General features: G+C 38.9%; 1 protein-coding gene across 1 annotated transcript; it reads right to left on the bottom strand.

The window, feature by feature from the left end:
* Positions 1–13,060: 13,060 nt before the first annotated feature.
* On the bottom strand, positions 13,061–21,971 carry rmi1 (RMI1, RecQ mediated genome instability 1, homolog (S. cerevisiae)). The gene is made up of 9 exons (XM_041041559.1): positions 21,703–21,971; positions 20,961–21,589; positions 19,714–19,824; positions 18,581–18,730; positions 17,149–17,219; positions 16,708–16,831; positions 16,324–16,435; positions 15,899–16,088; positions 13,061–15,428 (listed from the first exon to the last, which is right to left on the bottom strand). Exons 2-9 carry the CDS (start codon positions 21,111–21,113, stop codon positions 14,138–14,140), a joined length of 2,202 nt encoding a protein of 733 aa, XP_040897493.1. The 5' UTR covers positions 21,114–21,589; positions 21,703–21,971; the 3' UTR covers positions 13,061–14,137.
* Positions 21,972–22,025: the final 54 nt, after the last annotated feature.

The following is a 22,025-nucleotide window of genomic DNA, read 5'->3' as shown; positions in this document are numbered from 1 at the left end:
ACTCACTGGTCAATGTATGAAAATAAACACAGTAGCAACATTTTAATAGCATAATAAGTATATGTGTGAGACTGTGATTTGGAAATTTGCCTTTGTGATAGCCTATGCTTTTTCTCCTGCACAGCTTGTCTAATGAGGCTGGTCTGTGTTTACTGTAAAGAAATACTGGTGACAAATGTTCTGTTTTTATTGGTGTTAGGATGACAGGTGAAAATCAGCTGTTCAGCCAACACTCACACATTTACAGTGATTTTTTTTTAAATGTGCATTATACCTTTTAAATTAAAAAAAAAAAAAAAACAATCTATAAAAACAAAGAAAGAACTGGCATCAAATCATTTGGCAGAACATTACAGTAACAGTTTCATCAAATGTGCCCTTGTATTCAAAATTAAATTGTTACCGAAATTTGCAGATATCCATAATATCTGCAAATATCACTAATAATAATAATAATAATAATACATAAATGAAAGAGACAAAAGGACAAATGATATTCACATTAATATCTCATTCAGTGAAAATAGCACGAGGATGCATCACTTGAGCTATTGTTCATATTTATATCTGAAACTTGCAATCTTGGAATAATTATCTGAAAGATTTAAGTAAATTTACCTTTCTCAGAACAAATTAAAATCTGTTCTAAAAAAGAGTCCGGTGAAAAATCTGTGAATATCAAGTGTGAGTACTGTTTGTATACATTACATGTAATTTTTTATTCTGCAGTCACTTTTGTGTTATTGTTTGTCTGTTGGGTATTTTCAAATCTAATAAAAAATTAGTTTAATTAAAAGTTTTCACTAAAATTTACATTTAAACATATTAAAGGTTTATTTTCAAGCACCAGGTAGAAATAAGACATAATTGTGAAATTATGCCTCCATATATTATACCAACATACCAACATGAGTGTATAAATTTGTTGGTGTAACATATATGTGTATATATCTATATACCACACGTGTGTGTGTGTGTGTGTCTGTGCAAAAGAAGAGAGTGAGTATTTGGAGGCTGAGACTGGTGGATATTGGATAGTCATGTAGCACCACTCCAACAGAAGAAGAGGGGGATGAAGAGGAGGACAGAGGAACTGAATGATGGAGATGAAGTTGTCATCCATCCCACCAGTACTCCAAAGAGCACACAATGGAAGAGGAATGAAGGGAGGGAGGGATCGGGGGAGGGAAGCTGCTGGGATGAAGGAGGCATATGGAGGTGGATCAAGGAACGGCAGAAAGCAGATTGATTGAGATTGGAGTTTGTAATGATTCACAGATGCACTTAGAAGGATGATTAGAAAAGACAGAGATGGTAAGAGCATGGAAAAAGGATCAGAGAGGGAAAGAAGGGCTGAAGATGGAAGGTGGGGGTGACACAATCAATGGTGGTGATAATTACACACAGACAGACAGACAGACAGACAGACAGACAGACAGACAGACAGACAGAGACAGACAGACAGACAGACAGACAGACAGACAGACAGACAGACAGACAGACAGATAGATAGATAGATAGGTAGGTAGGTAGGTAGGTAGGTAGGTAGGTAGATAGATAGATACTACTGTTACTAAATGTTTTTACATTTTTGGCTATTTTTAAGACAAAATTAATTTCAGTTTCAAATTCACTGTCTGTCGTGAATGTCAGTGCCCAGCTTCTTTTACACTGGAAATGTGCTGTAATACACAGCAGTAAAGAGAAGTAAACAAAAAAAAAAATAAATATGGACAGTAACATTACTGTCTGGTTTCTTCTTCTGCAGTGTACTGTGATTCACTTTACAGTATGCTAAAAACTGCTGTTGCTTGTAATTTCACTATACTGTGACTTATAGCCACTTACAGACTAATTGTGGCCAGTGAGTTATTGTAATTGTAATGATAATCCTTCAGCTGTGTAGATAATCAGCTTATTGACAATCTCATCAAGCTACACAAACATTTATGTGACTATTGTGCTTAATCACTGTTCTCCATGATATGCTCTCTGCTTAACAAACCTTAATTGATGCTTTAATTGCTCGTTGACACATAATTACATGGACGTGTCTTGGCTCAGACTGAGAAATTAAACAGGAGAATCCCTGACAAATGTGTGCAAACGAATAGATGCTCTGGTACATTAATTGTGGTGAATAGTGGCGAGGCACATTTCTCATCAGAAAATTACTCACAAAAGTAGTGAGCATGTTAGTCAGATTAACATAATTTATACAGAAACACACACACACACAGATTACAGTATCTGAAGTGTTATAAATCCAATAAACTGTACATAACCATGAGAATGGGATCATCACGGAGTGTTGTCTTTTCATTTATTTTTCAATTTGATATTCTCATTGGCCAGCATATGAAAATAATCATAGATTCACAAAACGGAAACAGCGTAATTTAAAGAAAATAATAATAACATTATGTGTGTGAAAATATGGGATTAGAGAATCTGCCTTTGGTAATAAACCTTTTTCAAATATACATCTAATCTATTGTGTGTATAAAACAAGAAAAGAGACAAATGATGCTTTTAGCAGTGCAGTGACTACAAGTGATTAAAAAAAACACTAAGAAAAATTATATTCTGTGACGAATTAAATAATAAAGCACACTATGGTGAAGTCTAATACTCTTATGTTTCAGTGCTTGAACTGATCAAAAAATGGAGAAACTGGTTTATAAACCTTTTTCCATACATTTTTTATCAGTTTATTTCTTATTGTTCTGTATAATGGAGCACTATTCTTAAAACACCTTAAAACATCTCTTATGAACACCTTCCATATATCCATCAAACTCTCCTCTCCGTGCACTAACAGGCAAGGTACACCCTGGATAAGACTTACACATATGGACACACACACACATTCACACTCTCAGTTCACACCTACAGGCAATTTAGAGTTTCTAATTCACCTAACCTGCATGCCTTCAGACTGTGGGAGGAAAAGTGGAGCACCCAGAGAAATTTACACAAAGCAGCGACGTGTAAACTCCAGAAATAGCATGTTTACTCATTTATTTATTTATATATTTATTGAACAGACTGATGCCCGAGATGTTTGAGTTATCTTCCTTGCTCTTGTCTCAACTGCTTGCCACTGACTGAGTAACAAATATCAGCTTGCACTGTTGCTTCTTTGATTTTTTTGCTGAGATTTAGATGAAAAGATTATACAAAAATGTAGCATTTTATGGCCAGAAACTGCTTGTAGTATCCATTGTTTTCCATTTGGTTCTGCAGCAAATTACTGTTCTTGTACAGATTAAAAAAAACACACATATAATGTATTATCAGTGAGCTTTATAGGTGCCGGTTGTTTTCTGTTGAGTAGTAGTTATATCAGTATAATGTGACTGAGAACAGTGAGCTTCTTATTCATGTGATCATTGTCTCTCTTTTTGCTGACCATCAAAGTGGGAATGTGAAATAGATGTTAGTGTTTTGAGAGCACTAACATTAAGATATTTTTATCAGAATCTGTGAAACACCCCATTAAATGTGCTACATACTGTTTTTCTTGAACAGCTGTTCTTTGAATTAGCTTGCCGTATAGTCTTTCTATGTACCTGGACCTTAAAGAAGAAGTGAAAATGATGCCCATTTAACCACTGAGATCAAGTTGCATTAAGGAGTGCTGGCGATTCAGGAGTCAGGAGTGTTTCTTCTTTGCCATTCATTCTGAGAAATGATGCAGCCTCTCTCCCCTTCAGCAACACTTGTTTGTGGCAGCTTCTGAGAAAAACCTCTGCCGAGCGACTGTTTTATGACTACATGTGTGTTTAGCCCCATGTGCCCTTCATCCCATGTGCTTTCACCCCTGCTGGGAGAGCTCACACACACACACACACACACACACACACACACACACACACACACACACACACACACACACACACGTGCACAAAAACACACCGATGCACATATGCTTGCTGACCAATGCACACTCTTTCTCTGCCAGTCTCACACACATAAATTCCCTGGAGGCCAGGCAGGGGGTCTGGCTGGGACAGAGATGGACACATGCTGGGATCAGAGCAGCAGTGTGTGATTCACATTTCTCTCTCTCTCTCTCTCTCTCTCTCTCTCTCTCTCTCTCTCTCTCTCTCCCTCTTTCTTTCAATCTCTTGCTTCCTTCTTTCTCTTATCACTGACACCCCACTCCCACCTCTCTCTGCTCTGTTTACCCCCCTGTGTCTTTGAAAACCTGAGTGTTTCAAATGTATTCTGCACACAAACTCATCAGAAAACTGTTCCTGAACCTATAGAAGCAATTAGATATTTGTGATTGAAATTTGGGTTTTTTTTTTTACTCTGTCTCCCGCTCTCTCAAAGAATCATGTGTTTTCTGTCTTGATCCTATGCTCCCCTCCTTCTGTCTGTCCTTTTTTCATGTAGCTAGCTGGGTACCAAAATCCTCATTACTTTAATTTAGAGAGCACGCCGCTCCCTTAATGGCCTTGGGGACCCGAAGAATATCAAGTGCTGCTTAATTCTTTAATTCTATTCAAGCTTTACATTCGTGCCATCCCTCCACCAGCTCTTCTGTCCATCTTTCCATCAATTCGGATCCCATTTAGTGTCCCTCCACAAACAGCTACTAAAAGATGGTTCAATCCTTTTTTTTTTTTTTTTTTTGGAGTGGAGGAAGGGAAAGATGTGAATTTTAAAAGCATATCAAAGCACCATGTCTAGTCCCTCTATTTCATGCTGTCCGTTGTTCCAGGCATCCAACAAGTGTTTACATGTTTTGCTGCTGTTCATGCTCAACTGAATGTGTACTTATTTAACCCTATCATTTGCTGAATTAGACAAATCTCCATGGTGACCGAAGCAGCAAAGAGCAGGTGGATGGCCCTTGAGGATGCATTAGGACCTTCTTGTGAGAAGGGGATGCATCTTAGCTGTAAGCTAAACTGTGCATCAGGCCTGTTTCAAGGGCCAATACAGGATTCATTGGCCCAGCCTGGAATCGTCTTCAGTTCGCTGTGCATCTAAATATGATCTGCACTGAGAACAATCTGAATGGCCAGGTAATGACTGAATATAGAAATTTGAATGTAAAACTGTAAGGTGAGGTTCTGTGAACAAGAAAGCTACTTTTCTTTTCTTTTCTTTTCTTTTTTGGGGGGGTGGGGGGGTATAAAAACTAGTTTCATAATAAATCTAAATCAAGGACTATGGGCTTGCAATAGATAATGATGAGTTACTTGAGAAAAACAACAAGGATTTACAGCTGAAAGAGAAACAGATGAAGAAAGTATGATCATGGTGGTCAGGACTGCATTCTGAACATAAAAAGAATAGATATGTGATGGTGGGAATTGCTTTTCTACAGGTATAAATGCAGCAGTAAATCAGACTTATTCTCTGTAGTTTAAGAGTAGTAGGCACTTTCACTCCTGATAATCAGCAACAGTAAAGTAACATCTGTTCCTTCCAGATGGTGGTCTACAAATTGAAATACAGTAGATAACTGATTGGCTTGTTTGAAATATATAAAAAGCTATAAAAATATTATAGGACATCTGTAAGTGTATTTGTTCCCTCCTTAGAAATAATAAAGAAAAAAAAGACTGAACAGGAAAGACTACTAAATATATGAGGGAGACCAAGAAAACTTTGAGCAGCTTAGAAAATATGGCATCATTTCCAAAAAGCAGCAAAAGAAAGAAAGAAAGAAAGAAAGAAAGAAAAGGTAAGGCTGCACGGCAACAGAAACCAAATGACAAATATAAAGGAGAAAAAAATGGGTTAAATTGAAACAGCCTTGATGCAGATAATGATATCAGTAAATTAGAAAATGTTGAGTGGGAGGGTGTGTGTTTAAGGACAGAAAGCAGGGAATACACAGCACATCACTGTGTGTGTGTGTGTGTGTGTGTGTGTGAGAGAGAGAGAGAGAGAGAGAGAGAGAGAGAGAGATGTGTATTAACACATTGATATTTGTACTAGTTAATTACTAGTTAATATACAATATGTGGTCGAACATCAACAGGGAATAAATTACTGAATTTCCAAAACCTTGTGTGAGGGAAAATGAAGGTTGTTGACTATCTGGTGTAAAAACCTGTGAATCTTTTGAATAAACATATGCCTGTATGTATTGATAAATACAATTACTACAGTTTTAATTTGTGATAACTGTCTTTTATGTTTTATAATTTCTTAAATATTTTGATCAAACTGCTGACCGGTACAAGAGTCTTCAGTAGTACAATGGCCTATCATGAATACACAGCAGTGAGGACATTGTCAGTTGTTTGCATTTGTCTAGTGAAATTATCCTGAATCTGAGTTAGCAGTACCGAGCCCTGCCACATTAAGAGGCTACAGTAGCTCCGCTCTGCTACACATCTGCACTGTGTTGAGATTTTATGCTACTGAATGATTTTTTTCTAATTTTCTAATTTTAAAATGTTGGAAAGTAAAGTTGTTGTCAAATTGTTCCAGAAGGCTGCTTGAATGGACAGTTTGATGCGACTGGTTTTTCGGCCGTGTTTTATCTTTCTAAAAAAATTCACCCAGAAGCAATGATGAATAATTACAATGAAGACGTAAAGAAGAGAAATAGGTGACAATTTAAGTGTATCCAGCTGTAAAAGGTAAGAAAAAAATACAAATAGCAGTTGTTTGTTTCAGATTTTTTTGTAACACTTGACTTCTCCTCTTTGCCTTCCTCTTGTTTCCTCACAAACCCTTGTCTTCTTCTTGTCCACTCTCCTGTCAACAAACACCTCTCCCCTCTCCCTCAGCCTCTTCTCAGCTTTGTCTGCACCCTCACCTCCCTCTGTCCATCCATGTTATATCCTTTATAATTTCCTCCCTCCCAGTCCTAATTCTCTTCCACACTCCTTTCCCCCCATCCACTGTTAGGCTCATCAAATTGGATTTCAGAGTGAGAGGCATCTCAGTTTTCTTCAGTAACAGATGATTGAATTGAGTAGCTTGAAAGCAGAAGGATTCAACATGAGATTCAGAACACCCCCAGTCATGGGGGAGGTGATTTCAAGGGGCTTCAAGGAGATAAAAGGGCTGCAAATAAACATAGAGACTGCAAAGTTACATCTGTTTAGAATAGGTAATTAAAGGTTTGCACAGAGCATTAATCTACTACAGCAGACAGTGCTGATGCATGATGTTTCTTTTTAGCCAAGGCTTGTGCAAACTGAGGCCGAACACTCCTACCAAGCCGAAATAATTAACTGCAAATATTTGCTTGCATCCACCTTGTTAGCAGTTGATTTAAAGGAAACAGGAGCAGAAGAAAAATTTGCCAAACCACTATTCCTAATGTTAAAACCGAATAAATTATCCACTAGATGCAAGATTTAAATTTGTTAACATTATGGGGAGCTCAATAAAACACAATTAGGCAGCACTGGAGTCAATAGAAAAACAAACATGGTTCGAGGGCAAGACATTTGCAAGAGTGTGATAATGCATTCTAATGGACAAGCAACAGTTAGCAGATCAGGTCCGTTAACAAGACTTGATAACGTCCCCATAGACATCTAAGACTTGTTTGTCATGTGTGTGAGTGTGCATAAATGAATGGCTAATTTTGATTGTTTGTATAATTTTTCCGCAGACAACATAACCCTGCTCTTCCGTAAGTGCAATAGCTTAATTAGCTTTGTGTGTGTGTGTGTGTGTGTGTGTGTGTGTGTGTGTGTGTGTGTGTGTGTGTGTGTGTGTGTGTGTGTGTGTGTGTGTGTGTGAGAGAGAGAGAGAGAGAGAGAGAGAGAGAGAGAGAGAGAGAGAGAGAGAGAGAGAGAGGAACCTACCTACAGTTGGTAGTCTAGGTAGTAAATACAAACATGATGCAGCCATCAACCTCTGTTTATATCTCGTTTGTCAAAACCTGGTAAGAAATTATTTTTAAAAAACTGAGATGAACCAAAGAAATGCTAGGCACAAAAAAAGAAAAGAAAATTACCACCTTCATGTCACGTCAAAGAATGAGCCCACAATCCAAGAGACAGAGCATGAGATACACTACTAATGTAGAAAACACCTTTTCCCAGGGTTTCAACCAGAAACATAATGAAACAACAACAATAATACCTCTTTGATACCAAAGGTATCAAAAGTCTCAGGTCCTGTCTGTTTGGCGGCATCTGAAAGTCGGTCAACGTGCTCCCCAATCATATTTGTTAATCCTGATTGATTGATTGACCCTGGAAAGGGGATCCCTCTTCTCCTGCTCTGTCTGAGTAGAACTTTTTTTTTGGAGTTTTCTTCATTATACAAATTGAGGGTCTACAGATAGAAGCTGTTTTGTGATGTGTTGTGTGATGATTGGTTGTCTTTTATATATTTGTCACATGACATGATTTGATTATGATATCTGCTTACACACTCAACATATGAATTTTTCAGTCCCTACACAGATAATAATCTGAGATTTTTCAGTATTTTAAAACTCAACACAGATAGGATACAACAAATATTTTCTTAGAGGCTAAAAGAATGCAATTCTGCCTCAAATGAGTTGTTGTTTTTTTTTTCAGTTAAGTGCAGTGTTGACAGTTTTTCCTGTCAATCAAAATTACATAGAATGTACAGAACATCAGACTAAATAGACTAAAAAAGAAAAAAGAGGAAGAGAGCAAAGAGACCAGAAGACTGGAAATAGAGAAATAAGAAAGAAACAATGAAGAGTGAATAAGAGATCAGAACAACATAACAGTAACATAAGAGTAAAGGCTGGGTGATGGGTTGTGACAGTGTGTTATATGTCTACAGCTTTTTTTTTTCCAAGGCAAGATGAGGGTAAGTTAAATAACAGAAATACCTCTATGTATAAACTACAGCCTCCACAATGGTCATAATGTTGAAATGACACCAGGATTTATTGCTGGACTGCTGTATTAGACTGTATTAGTTTTAGCTAGGTGTTCCTAATAAACTGAGCGTGAGTGTTTTGGTTTAATGCTGAAGTCACTTCAGCCTGTCTGTGCAAATGTGCATAAAACATCCTCAAACATCTTCTCAGACATTAACTGAAACATTAACTTTTTTCCTGTATAGACGAGCCTCCACTCAGGGAAAGTATTTTCTCTTTCTCGGTTTAACCTACATACCTCGCAATGTCTTCTGGTGGATCTCATTTCCCCTTAATACCTTCTTGTCCCAATGGTTTCCTGATGATGACCTTTTATTTCATATCCTGCTTCACGAATTAAAGGCATTAACGCTGCCAATAAACATGGACACAAGCATACACAGACAGGTGCACATACACATAAATTAACACCCCCGTGACATATACGACTGCGTTGCCCTCAACTAAAAATGTGACCAGATCACAATAAGATCAACTGCAGTAATCTCCTTTTTGAATAAAACATAACAGCAATTCAGTGACAGTATGCAAACCCTGAGCAGCTGGTTGATGAGTGACTGACTGACTCAATGTTCCAAGTGCCACTGAGTTCAGAGAGCCGTGTTGACCTGAACAGAACATACGTTTGACACACTGGCTGTCATTTGCCTTCCTCTGTAGTCTTTTCCAGCCTTAATATTAAGTAGGGGTACAGAACAAGGCTTCATGATGTTCAAGAGGTGTAAGGGCGCAGCGAAAGCACTCTGCACAGCTTGTCAAATTACCTTCCTAATGGCCAGCTTGTCAGACTGCCTCGTCTCTGTGGAGAAAGAAAGGACAAGTTGGGGGAGCGAACCATTCTCTTAATTGTCACAGCAAAATCACTCATTCATCTCTTTATATAGTACCTTTGCAATCTTTTCTTTTAAGTCCTGCTTCTCAAGTACATCCTGCTTGTATTCAAATGGATGTAATGACTTGGTAGTATGAGAGTAGGATGTAGAGAGAGGCCAGCTGTATTGTGGGCCTGTCAATCGTTTGTCTGCACTCATTCAGAGTTGCTTTAATAGGCTTTCCCATTAAGTCTAGTTCACCATCATTCACCTGAGTCATCAGTAAGAGGTCAAAGACCGGATTAATTGTTTCTCCTTAATTGCAAGATTACATCTTCAAAAATCATTATGGTCTTTTTCAGAGCTTATTCCTGATACATTGTCTAATGGTTTTATTTCAGGATTTTTTTGTCACAGAAAAGATGATGTGCTAAATGTTAGTTTGACGGTTAAAATATATAGAAACATATGTTTCGTGTGTGGATGTTTAAAAATATGTTATCTTCAAATGCTTGGAAATTGACCCATTGAAAAAGTGTATGTTTTTTTTAACGAGATAATCCATGAAGCTGCAACTCCTTAGACCACATTAAGTTGTAATAGGTAGAGATACCCGGTGCATTCAAGAATATTCACAAATATCAGAAATGTCCTGGCAGTTTGCAATCGGTCTGGTTCATTCCTCATTATGCATCTAGAAGAAGAGTTACTTCATTTTGGAGTTCTTTATACTGCAGGCTCCATCTAACCAGAAGCAAAACTTGTTTCAGGAGTAGGTATGAAAGATGCAGGTGTGATTCAGACAGCCACTGCCATATGTTTTGGCTGCTGCTGGAGCAGGAGGTATTTTGGACAGGGGGTTTTGATGTCCTTTCAAATGTATGTGGATCAGTTAATGGTTCTAACACTTTCAAAACCATATTCAGGGTGGTCCCCAAAGATTTAAAGATCACAGCTAACCAAGTCGCAGTTGTGGACCCAGTGAACACTCAGTGTTCATCAAACTGGAACAACAAAAGCCAACTACTTTTGGCCCAACGAGGAAGATGTATCAGATCTGCATAGGTAGAAAGTAAAGAAGTGTACTGTCCTCAAGTATAAATTTGAGGTACTTGTAGTTTACTTGAGTGTTTTTATTTCATGCTTTTTATACTCTGCTACATTAATTAATATAAATATTGTGCTTTTTATTCCACTACATTTATCTGGCAGCTTACTGTTTACTCATTTACTATTGCATATTCAGATTAAGCTTCCCAGAAGTATATCTAGTATACTATCTAGTCTAAGTATTTAAACTTAGTTAATGCTGGTAATGTTAAAATCAAAATATTTAAAAAGTAATTTTAAAAAAGTTCTCTTATTTCCTAGTAAATCTATATATTGACAGATTCTTTTACATATCGTTCCCATGATGCTAAAAACTTTTGTCAGCTAAGATAAAAAGAAAAAAAAAAACACAAAACTTTGATATGAGTACAAAATGGGTCCTTGCTTCATTCCTTTTTAAACCACAATAATCATCCCCTCCATCCACCCAGATGAACCAAAACAAAGTACGAAGGTACTTTATTGTTTCCTGAGTCCAATTTCCTCATAATTTTCTATTCCTTTAATGATTCACATTCTCAAGCCTTAGCAGGCATGCACACACACACACACATGCAAACACACACACGCATGTACACACACTCACACACACATGTAAAGAGGTATGTTTTTGCCATGAAGAGAAACCATTTGCTCATTTTGATGGAGGCCTAAAAGAGAGGTTGAGCTGTCTAAGTGGATTTTTCATTACTAAATGTAATAGGGCAAAGAAAATTACATCTGCTGCAGCAGGAGGGGTATTAGGATTGCTCATGTACTTTTTACATTGATATTTGTAATGACCAAAGAGGTACAGTGCAGCTGTATATGAGCATTAGCGAAATTAGCACAGTGCTCTCTCTCCCATGTGTGTGCTCTGTCCCTCCAGTCTCAGTCTCCTCCACTCGCCTGCTATCTGCAATTTGGAAAGGTACATCCAAACTCACAGGGGAATGAAAAAGCTTATTTTATCTCCAGCTACAGCTCCAGACTGAGACAGAAGTGGAAGACTAACATAATCGAGGAAATAATATTGCAAATGGAAAGCTATTAGGGCAGTCGAGCACTTTCTCATGCTGCTTCTGAAATATGTCATTTATCATGTGCCGCTGCATGACAAACTCAGACTCAAAAATGACAGACTCAGAAATCGTAATTTCCTCACAATACTGTGCAGTCCAGACTTTACATGAACCCCAGACCCACAGTAGACATGGAATGCATTCAGGAAGAAATGATGAAGGTCATAAGGTCATTAATTGAATATAATTTTTTAATTTTATTTAAATTTTTTTAATCGAAGTATGTGGGAAAGTGAAGAAATGCACAGTACATCTCATACATGATAATCCTACATGTGTTAGTAAAACCATGTGGTAAGATATTAAGAAGCACTTAGCATATTCTGGATAATTTCCTGTAACCCTGAAAAATACCTAGGCCACACCCCTTTGGACTCTTCAGCCATTTTGAGTTTTTTTTCTTATTTACTTTAATTTTTCAAAATTTCACTTACCTCTCTTTTGATTTAAACCTTGTTTTGGCTGTGTTCGGCATTCATCCCACAATTTGTGCTGAAGAAACCTAAATCAATACCAGCTCTGTAAGTATAATGGTACATTCACATAATAGTACTACACTCATTAATCTGATTCCCTCCATGTCATCCTTCTCTCTTTTCTGTCTCAGCGTGACTGCATATTAGCTAAAATTAAATTTAAAAAAAGAAAGTAAAGTAAACACACTTTTCATTATGTTTTTTGTCAAGGTGTGAACAGCTACACTGGGCACACACCATATAGTTACCTGTCAGCCTAATTACCGCTGAAATGTACTGTACTGTATCTGGTGAGAGTGACTGTAACTTCATTTTCCACTGAGACAGCACTCCCCCCTTGTTTCATTTACTCTATCACCCAATACTTATTCCACTTGTATCTCCCTATGCCCCCCACCCCCCTCCTCTTCCCACCCCTCCATTGTATCCAGCCTCATTAGCACATAACAGGCTATCGACATTCATAGCAGGGTCCTGATTTAGATGTTCAAACTGATTAGCCCTTAATGAACTGAGACCAGCCACCTGAATGGAAGTGCACACAGTGGCATAAAACAATAACATACACACATGTGCCCTCTGCGTGAGCACACAGAGAAACATAAATATAGACACACATATGTCCTAACATACATTTCTTGTGGTACCTTTATTAGCCTGTGTTTTGCTCATTATCACAGTGGACACATGCAGAGGGACTGCCATCTAATTATGCTGATAACGGACAAGATGTATTAATTTGTGTAGTGAAAATTGTTGAGATTTTTTTTTCCTAACAAGAGATCTCTGGCTCCTTCTATGCAGAGCTACAAGAACAGATTACACTGCAGGGCTACTTTTAATTACTATTATGTGTACTTAAACAGTGAATACGATCCCAAAGGTGCATTTAATAAGACTATTATAAACCAAATGAAACAGGAAAGGTAAAATTAGATGCGAACCCCTACTTCACACATTTCATTAAAGTGCAGAAAATTATAAAAACCTTCAGAACAATTTTATTTCAATATACAATAAATACAGGCAAAGCATCATTTGTGGTATATGTGTTCAATGAAGACAAAAACATAGATGAGGCTCTATAATGAACGGAAATAATCGAAGCTCATGGCCTCTCCTTTATCTTCCTTTCCTCTCAATCACAACTGGGGGAGTTTATTAAAGACCAATGCTGCCCTTGGATATTCAATCATTTTTCAGTCAGAAGTAATGGGTGCACTGAATGAATGCAAAGGCTGGAAATTCATTACAATAATCAGAGTAGGAATTATTTTTCCCCCTCCATTCCCTTCTCTCAACTCAATGCCTCACTCTTATCTTTGGATAGTTTTAAATGTTATAAACAATTTGAAATAATCAACTCTGGATTGTATGCATTAATGTGCTGATAACCACTCAAAAATATATACTATAGATAAAATGTGCCATCTTTCATTTGTTTACTTTGCTTGGCGATGATGCAGTGCGTTTCAAGCAGGAAATAGCTCTCTAAATAGATGAATGAAATCCTCTAATGACAAATGACAGAATGTCACATTCACATATACCAGATGGGATGCATTGCAACACACTGCTTGCTGATTATCAGACATCCAGTTCACACATTCTGCTCCCCAAATCTGAAGAAGAAGTGCAGGTTGATCACCAATCCTAAAAAAAAAACCCTTAGTTTCATTCCATGAAGGGAAACTTTTAAGGGAATGCTGATGTGAAGTGTTATATTTGCTTCGGTTTTGTTGGCAATTTTTCATCTCTACTCAAGAGCAATATATTTCTGTGCTACCAGCAATTTTCACCCACTTCCCCTAAACCTCTCCTCTGTGTTTATTTTCTCCTGTCTCTCACCCTCTTCTCCAGCTCCTGGAGTACTTTCTCATTGACCTGGTCAGCCTTGGCAACCACAGGTTTTCTGCCCTCTGGTTTAACCACGATGGTCATAACACAGCACATGTCCACCAGCTCTTCCTGACATCTCTTCATCCCAGCATCAAGCTCACCTCTCCGGGCTGGGTCACGCTTCAGAGCCGCCTTCTCCGCCACAGAGAAGCCCAGCAGGCCTGTCAAAACCTCATTGGACAACTCCACATCCAGGTAGCCAGTTCCATCAGATATTGATGCACAGACACTCCAAACGCCGTTGTTGCTGCTGAGTTTCCCCAAGAGAGTCACGATGAAAGCTTTGACACGGATCTCGGTGGTGTGGGGATGTGGTTTGGACATCAGCTCTTCTAACAGGCACAAGTATGTAAAAGGTGGAGAGGTCAGAGTGGGGACTGTGCTGCCACTCTGTGGATCCTTTTTAGCAGAAAGCCTTTCATAGTTTGCAATGTTTGAGGTTGGCCCCCGAGTTGTGCTGTGTGAGCTGTGATCTGTTGCACTACTTGATGATTCACTTGTAAGTGTGTATGTAGACCCTGAACTTTCTGTTTTGTTGGTAGCGTTCTCTTTGTCTTTTCTAGGTCCTTGTTGAACAGGGAGCTGATTTGGCCCTCCAGTACTCCCAGGTTTGACTCCATAGGTTTCTGCCTCTTCAAGAAAGCAGTCCATGTCCTCATCCAGAAAAATGCTCTCATCGTTGGTCATAAACTCTTCTTCATGTGATGGCTCTAAAGCTGCTGGGGAAAAGAGAGGTGTGGAACTTGCTGTGGCCAACTGCCCTGTAGCTCCTTTAGTACAGCCTTGGTAGTCTCTTTTCTGTGTGACGGATCTGGAGTTGCTAGAACCAAACCGTGACCCTGAGCCACTGTGCACAGTGTGCTGCTCAAACTGAGCAGTTTGGGCTTTTGTTGCTCTGTCCAAACTGTTAGGATTTCCTGTTATTCTGCTGTTATTTTGTGGTGTGCTCCCATGATTTTTGTCAGACTGCTCTGCAACATTTGTAGTTTGCTGAAAAATCACACTGTCCAACTCGTCCAGGGGAAGATCATCAAAGTCTTCATCAGGAAAGTCTTCTTCTGCCATGCTGTGGTCTTGGATCTCTTGTTGCATCTCGTGATCAGAAGGCAAGTGGTAAAAGGGGTAAGAATCCTCTTGTTCGTTATTGTGGCCATCACCTTGGACCGAACCACCTCTGCTGCTCTGGGACGTTATGTAAGAGCTGATGGAGGCTTCACTTCTGGAAGACAACAGCCAACAATATTGGACTGCGTTAACAGAGCTTTTAAACCATCTAGTTCTTTGAACACTGTTAATGATCGCATTGTTCCAGGGGTAATGCCAGATAAAGAGATTCAAATTCTGTTTTACACTTCAGAAACAAAATGGTTAATATGTCATATTTGAGCTCTAAACTGTTAAAAGAATCATTAGTGCCCTTCATCAAAAAAATGAACAAACTGGTGGAAAGGAGGAAACCATAAAGACAGCTACAATTACAAAGACATTATGTAAAATAAGTTTGCACATATGCTATAGAATGAAAGTGCTAAATGGTCCCTAATGTAGCTGAACAACCACCGTGCAAATTTTTTTTCTTAAAACAAACATTATGGTAAACTTCAAAATGTCAAGGTATATTTGTCTGATGATGAAAACTGAAGAATTCCAGCATCAAAATGTCAAGACATCAAATTGTTAACCACCCACCTGGATGAGGCTGCAAAGACGTGGCTCCTGACAGAGGAGCTTCTCGAGAACTGAGTGGAGGTCTCACTGAGTGTCCTGTAACCACTGTCTTGAACAGACCCGACCTGAACCCTTTCCACTCCCCCCTGCGCCTCCAGAATGGCCAACAGCTCCGCGTCATCAAGCCCCAGGTCCCCCATTTCCTCGTTACCTGAAGAGCAAAAAAAGACTCTGCATCACGACTATTTTCAATTATAAAATTGGTTGTTTTATGTGATTCAAAATGTGACATGAGTCCTTTAAGTCATCACAGGAATTTTTAGTTTTTAATTTTAATCAAATTTACACCAAACTGTGATGGTGTCATGCCATCCATAGTCTATACTCTCAGTGCCTTTGTAGCACATGATCTGCCATTAGAAATACACAAGTTCCTATGAGTGTACCTTGTTGTGGTGCTTGTGGGACCTCTTCTCCCTCCTCCTGCTGCTGCTGCTGCTGCTGCTGCTGCTGCTGCTCCTCCTCAGGAAGTCCCAGCGTCCGACACAACACCCGGCCCTGTCAAAGTTGTACAAAAATATGCCGCTCAATCTGTATATATTTTTGCATGTCAAACACCGTAAAAGAAAAGTTGGGATTCTGTCTTTATCCTTACTTAAAACAGTCACACAGCACCTAGATATACTCTCACTACATATGGGATAAACAGAAGTCAACAGGTGATTAGTTCCAGGTAATATTCATGACAAATGTGCAACAAAAATAAAGAAAAGACAAACATGGATTGGTGAGAACAAGCTTTTGACAGACAACAGACACCAACGGTTTACCCGGTTATTCCTTTCCACCATGTCCTCCACCTCACCACCCAGGACTTTGATGTTGGATGGCCCCAGCAGCAGCATCCCAAGTCGGCAAACCACCTGTCCTTGCAACTGCAGCTTCGCACCAGGCCTGGAAAAATCACCAGCACTTTAGAAAACATATAGCTCAGAAAATCCTTGTGTTTTTTAATTCATGAGAAACTGGCAATAAAATAGCTGTTGCATGTTCATTAACTTAAATTTTGATTTCAGGACATCTCCACCCAAACTGTAAGTAACGGTGGTCCCTCTGTTTTTCTAAAATGTGTTTGAATGCATATGTTACGATGAAACTGAGGCACAGTTGCTGCACTTTTTTAAAAATAAATTTTAGGAAGGCATGGTTCTTATTTTTACATTGTTAGCATCAAAAAGACATCACAAGTGTTTGACAGATCAATCCTTAACCTGAGTGTTGAGCTGAGTGCAGGGATAGGCTGATACTCCATGGCCTCTAAGTTTTGGACTCCATCTGTTACCTGTACAGAAACAGAAAAAGTGTGTTTGACCAGGAGCAACTGAACAGGGAAATTATTGTGAAATTATTACATTGTCAAAATATTCTAAAAGACAGTTCAACATTATTGCTGCCCTAAGCTTGTTTTTTAACTGTTTTAGATATTCTAACAGTTAAGAAAATAGATTAAAACTGACATGAAAACAGTTCTTTGCATTTTTACCTGTGATCTGCAGCTACTGTTGTATGTAAGTCATACTGCAGTTTGTTTAGCTGCAAGTCTTCCCAAACCTTTACTGCTGGTTTAAACCTAGACTGAGTGAATGTAGAAATAACTGTTTTATTGTTGTTGCTTTTTTCAATATATATGCTGGCTTGGACTTTTCAAGATGTAAACCTGCTCAAAGTTTATTGACACATACAATGTGATCCTTCCATGCATTTTAACTGCCTTGGACCCTTGCATCCCATGACTCCAGGAACTGTGACTTCCTCAAAATGGTCAAAGAAACAGTGAAAACATGGAGGAAAAAGCGAATGCAACGTTTCTAAGCAACACCAGCACCATTCTTGAGAAACCATAGAGCACTGACAAGTGTATTACTTAAGGTGAAAATTACAGTCTGTGCCTCATATTCCAGCAATTTACTCTTTCATATACTCTCACTGCTTGTACCTGACCACTCGGATTCAGTTGGGAAGAGAAGCAGAAGTCTTCTTTATTCTACTCAACCAAACACAAAGACTGTTTGTAGAGAAGGGCTGGACAACTAATTGAGTGTAATTGCACAGTACTGTACTGTATTTATCAGATCAAATACACTGTTGTCAAGACTAGTTCATCCATAATGTCAAAAAGTGCTGTAACATAATTTTGCTACAAGACTATTGTGATCAAAAACTTTTCTATTAACAAAATAATAATACAGCTCCATCCTTGACAATGAAAGTTTTCTGCAACAAAGATCTCTAAAAGGAAACATTGCAATAACTGTTTGTCTAGCAATAAGCTGTGAACTGCTACAAATGATTTTACTGGTGTTTGTTGTGAGGAAAAAAAATCTCTGCAAGTGCAAAGACACTCTCACAGTGTTTTACAGAGTAGGGGTGCTGATGCAAAAGTCACCAGTTCATTAAACACAAACAAACATACTAATAATAGATATCTACTTTGAATTGGATTGTTTTTTTGAAAATGAACTTGTGTTTCAAAACTGGAAATTCTAGGTTACCTTTTGTCACAAAGATCAGGTTGTCGTAGTTGAGAGGCTGATGACTTATTTGACATATTCTGTTCCTGATTTTTATGGTTAATGCAAGTGTTACATCAAGATTCGAGGGGGATATTTTTTAAAAGGACTTTATTTTATAAATGCCTCTGACCTGCAGCAGTAGCATACGGGTTGGTCTGGCTTCCCAGGGCCTCTGGGTTGTCTGTGTGACTGCAGACACCTCATCGTTGGCACAGTCTGTGCCCTTCCACTTCTGCAGCTGACCATATGCAGGCTGACTGATGTCCAGAAATGAGTCAACCTAAAACAGAGTGGGACCTTTGATTACTTTGCCATTTCCCTGCAAGTGAATTTCTTAAATGTCTAGTGATATAACCAATTTAATGGCTACGCTGTTTTGTATTTGAATTGCTAGTCTTATTTGTGAGTGGAACATGTATCTTGTGGCTCCCATCACTGTATGTTCCAATCATTTAATTACTCTGTCTCAGGGTTTCCAGCTGGGTTCTCCTATTTTCCATCTAAAGGAAATCCAGGAATCCAGGGGTGCTTTGTTATAACATGGCTTCTGACTGGACCCCAGTGATCTGTTTTCCATGAACTGCCCAAAAGCCTTAATTTTGTTACAACTTGCTGTGTGATTTTGTCAATAATTGGCTTATTGAACCATAATCTGAACTACACAAAAGAACACACCAACTGCAGACCTTCTTGCGATGGGATCACATCAGCTGTGATGCTGGTTAACATGCTGATGTTCTGACCCATGGGTACAAAATAGTATTTACTACATTATTATGTGAGTACTCAGTACTCACGCTCATAGGTTGGACCAAACTCATCCTTAAACATGGCCTTCATTTTAATCAAGAACACACCTGTACAAATCTGTCCACAAACATATAAACACGTGCCAAAGTACTGAGAATTATCTCAGTGGTAGTTACAGTTACAGTACGTGTCTCCCTTACCACATGAAACATTCTATATTCATGACTAACAATGTTTAATGTTGTACTTTTCAGGGAATATAACAGCAAAACATATGTCAGAACTAATAAAGGTTCAAAGTTTACCCTGCGAGAATGGTTAGGAATACTGAATAAATCTGGCAGAAAATATCTAGTGCTGTGACATTGTGCCTTTTAATATCTGGCCTTCTAACCCAACTCTGGCTAATTTATAATTTTCTGCTGATCAGTGGGCATTGTGCACAACATAAAATCTAAAAATACACAGGGGATGAATTATATAACGTGAAATATATCATCAACAAGCCTGTACCTGCACACAGAAGGTGCCACTGAGTTCAGTTTTCTGAGCCTCAGCAAGACCTTCGGGGAGAACAGGGTAGTCGAGGTCCCTCAGATCTGTCAACAGCCACTGGTCCAGTGCCTGCAATTTCACATCATGCAGTGAGAAGCACATTAGGTTTCAAGTTGCTAGCAATGCTGTCACTCACAGCAAGTTTATTTTCTACTGTAAGATGTATTTTATGACACACTGCATTCACATCTGTGACATGACAAAGAATTAGTTAGACCGACTTATGTGACATGAATCAATTTATGATACACTGAAATAAAGCTTACCTCAATGGACCAAGACTAGCCACATTTAGTTCTAGCTCAGATCTAATTTTGCCATTAGAAAAGTTTAAAATCTTCCAAGAAATTATTCAACAAAGAGATCTGTCACAGGGATTTTGAGGCATAGTGACTCAGTAGTGCGATAAAGTCTCTACAGATTTGGGTCTCTTATTCATGGTATGAACATGCTTATCTACATCATTCAAAAAGTGCTCTGAGGGATTGAGATCATGGGACCATGTGAGTCACATGAATGAACTGATGTCACTGTCAAATTTCCTGGAACCGTCACTAGATGATATGTGCTTTGAGAAATGAAGCATTATCCTCCTCAAATATCTATTTGAAAAAAAAAAAAAAGACAGACTTTGGCCATGGAGGGACACAGCTGTTCAGCAACAATATTTAGGTACACTATGGCGTACAGATGATGCGTCAGTGCAGGAAAACATACCCCACATGACGCCACCACCAGCTGGTACAGCTGACACCAGGCAAGATGGATTCATGCTGTTTACAAATTTTTGCCCTGCTATCAGCATGTTGCAACAGAAACCAGGATTTGTCAGATCGCCCACTTTTGCCGATCATTAGCCACTGTAGAATGATATTCTTGTCCTCAGCTGACAGCAGTAGAGATGTGCCTGGCCTAGGGCTTTTATTTCTTATCTGCGCTAAGGTTCAATGAATTTGGTTCGACAATATTTGATAACTGGGAGAGCCCCGCAGTGTGTGTAGCATTTTTTAGGTTATTTCACATGTAGTCATGTTCTCCCCATTTAGGACCGCCTGTTTTCTCGAGACCCAAGGTTTACGCAGTTGTAATAACTGAGTTACCTCCACATCACTGAGCAAACTCCACAAACAGGTAGAAACTGGACTTTGAGTAAACTTTTTTTTTGCATTCTTCTGTACAGTTAGACAGTCAGGCACCCTGCCTACCTGTTGGTTGATCTGCTGCTGCGACAGGTGACCTGCCTCTTGCTGTAGCCACTCCACACAGGCCTCCAGCCAGGCAAAGGGCACCTGGACATGCCAGGAGGACTGCAGCCACGCTTGGGTAGCACGTACCACTGCCTGGATCTCAGGGGCCATCCTCTTCCTCTGTGTGTATTCAACTTAGTCCACTTTCTGCTTCTGGTAGATTGTTATTTTGAAGCTGTTGCAGCCCAAAAGCTGGTTACTGAATTCAGTCAATATTTAATTACATTTATCAGTAATGACTCTATGTTGAATAACACATTCTTGATTTTATTTGCAGGCGAAATAGTTCCTGTTTACAACTATACTGTAAATACATCAAACTGTGTTTAAAAGGTTTGTGATGGCACATTAATTGTCAAATTTCAGTGGCTCAAATGCTTCAATTTAATTTATTTCATGACACAGCACCCTGAAATCCCTGAGGGCTTAAAGGGGTGTTTCTGTGTTAAGGGGTCATCTTCTCTCTGCATCTCTGGAACCACTTAATACCAGAACACAGACCATGGGAGAATTGCTTTCTGTTATTTTTCTGCGGTCACATCAGCTTGGATAAGCCCTGTGTATCTGCAGGCGGTCACGTCTAGAAACTGTGGAGAGAAAGAGAGAGACTGAGTGGTAAGTGCAGGCATGGGTAGTATGCAACACAAATATGAAAACTGAAAAATGTTTATGTTCAAGTAAGCGTTTTTATAAAGGTTACCTGAGACGCGGGGAGGCAGCCTCTACCACGAAGTGTTGCGGAAAGTAGTCAGGGCGCCAAAGTTGACTGCATCGACTTTTTAGTTTTAGTTGACACTGCTGTACCTTAGTTAGTGTCCGTACATGACCACAGAAGCTCTTAAATCCAACGGCAGTTTTAGTCAACCTCCACAAATTCATAGAAAGACATATATCTACAATACCCTTACAGATCGCAGCTGATTAACAGGATTAACTTGAACATCCACAATAAATTACCAATCTAACTGCATCCGGAAAGAGGGTTCATCGTATCACTTTGGAAACGCCTCCGATATTGTGATT

This window comes from Toxotes jaculatrix, chromosome 7, assembly GCF_017976425.1.
Source record: "Toxotes jaculatrix isolate fToxJac2 chromosome 7, fToxJac2.pri, whole genome shotgun sequence".
Classification (NCBI taxonomy): Eukaryota; Metazoa; Chordata; class Actinopteri; family Toxotidae; genus Toxotes; species Toxotes jaculatrix.
The sequence above is the reverse complement of the archived record's forward strand: the minus strand, read 5'-3'. Positions and strand labels throughout refer to the sequence as shown.

What these genes read in the sequence shown, in the direction of transcription:
- rmi1 (XM_041041559.1), bottom strand. Translation starts at nt 21,113, where the DNA reads ATGGCCCCTGAGATCCAGGCAGTGGTACGTGCTACCCAAGCGTGGCTG. An exon ending in GCACTCAGCTCAACACTCAG is followed by an intron (nt 16,832 to 17,148) that starts GTTAAGGATTGA and finishes TGATTTTTCCAG; the next exon opens with GCCTGGTGCGAAGCTGCAGT. An exon ending in TGGTGGAAAGGAATAACCGG is followed by an intron (nt 16,436 to 16,707) that starts GTAAACCGTTGG and finishes CAACTTTGACAG; the next exon opens with GGCCGGGTGTTGTGTCGGAC.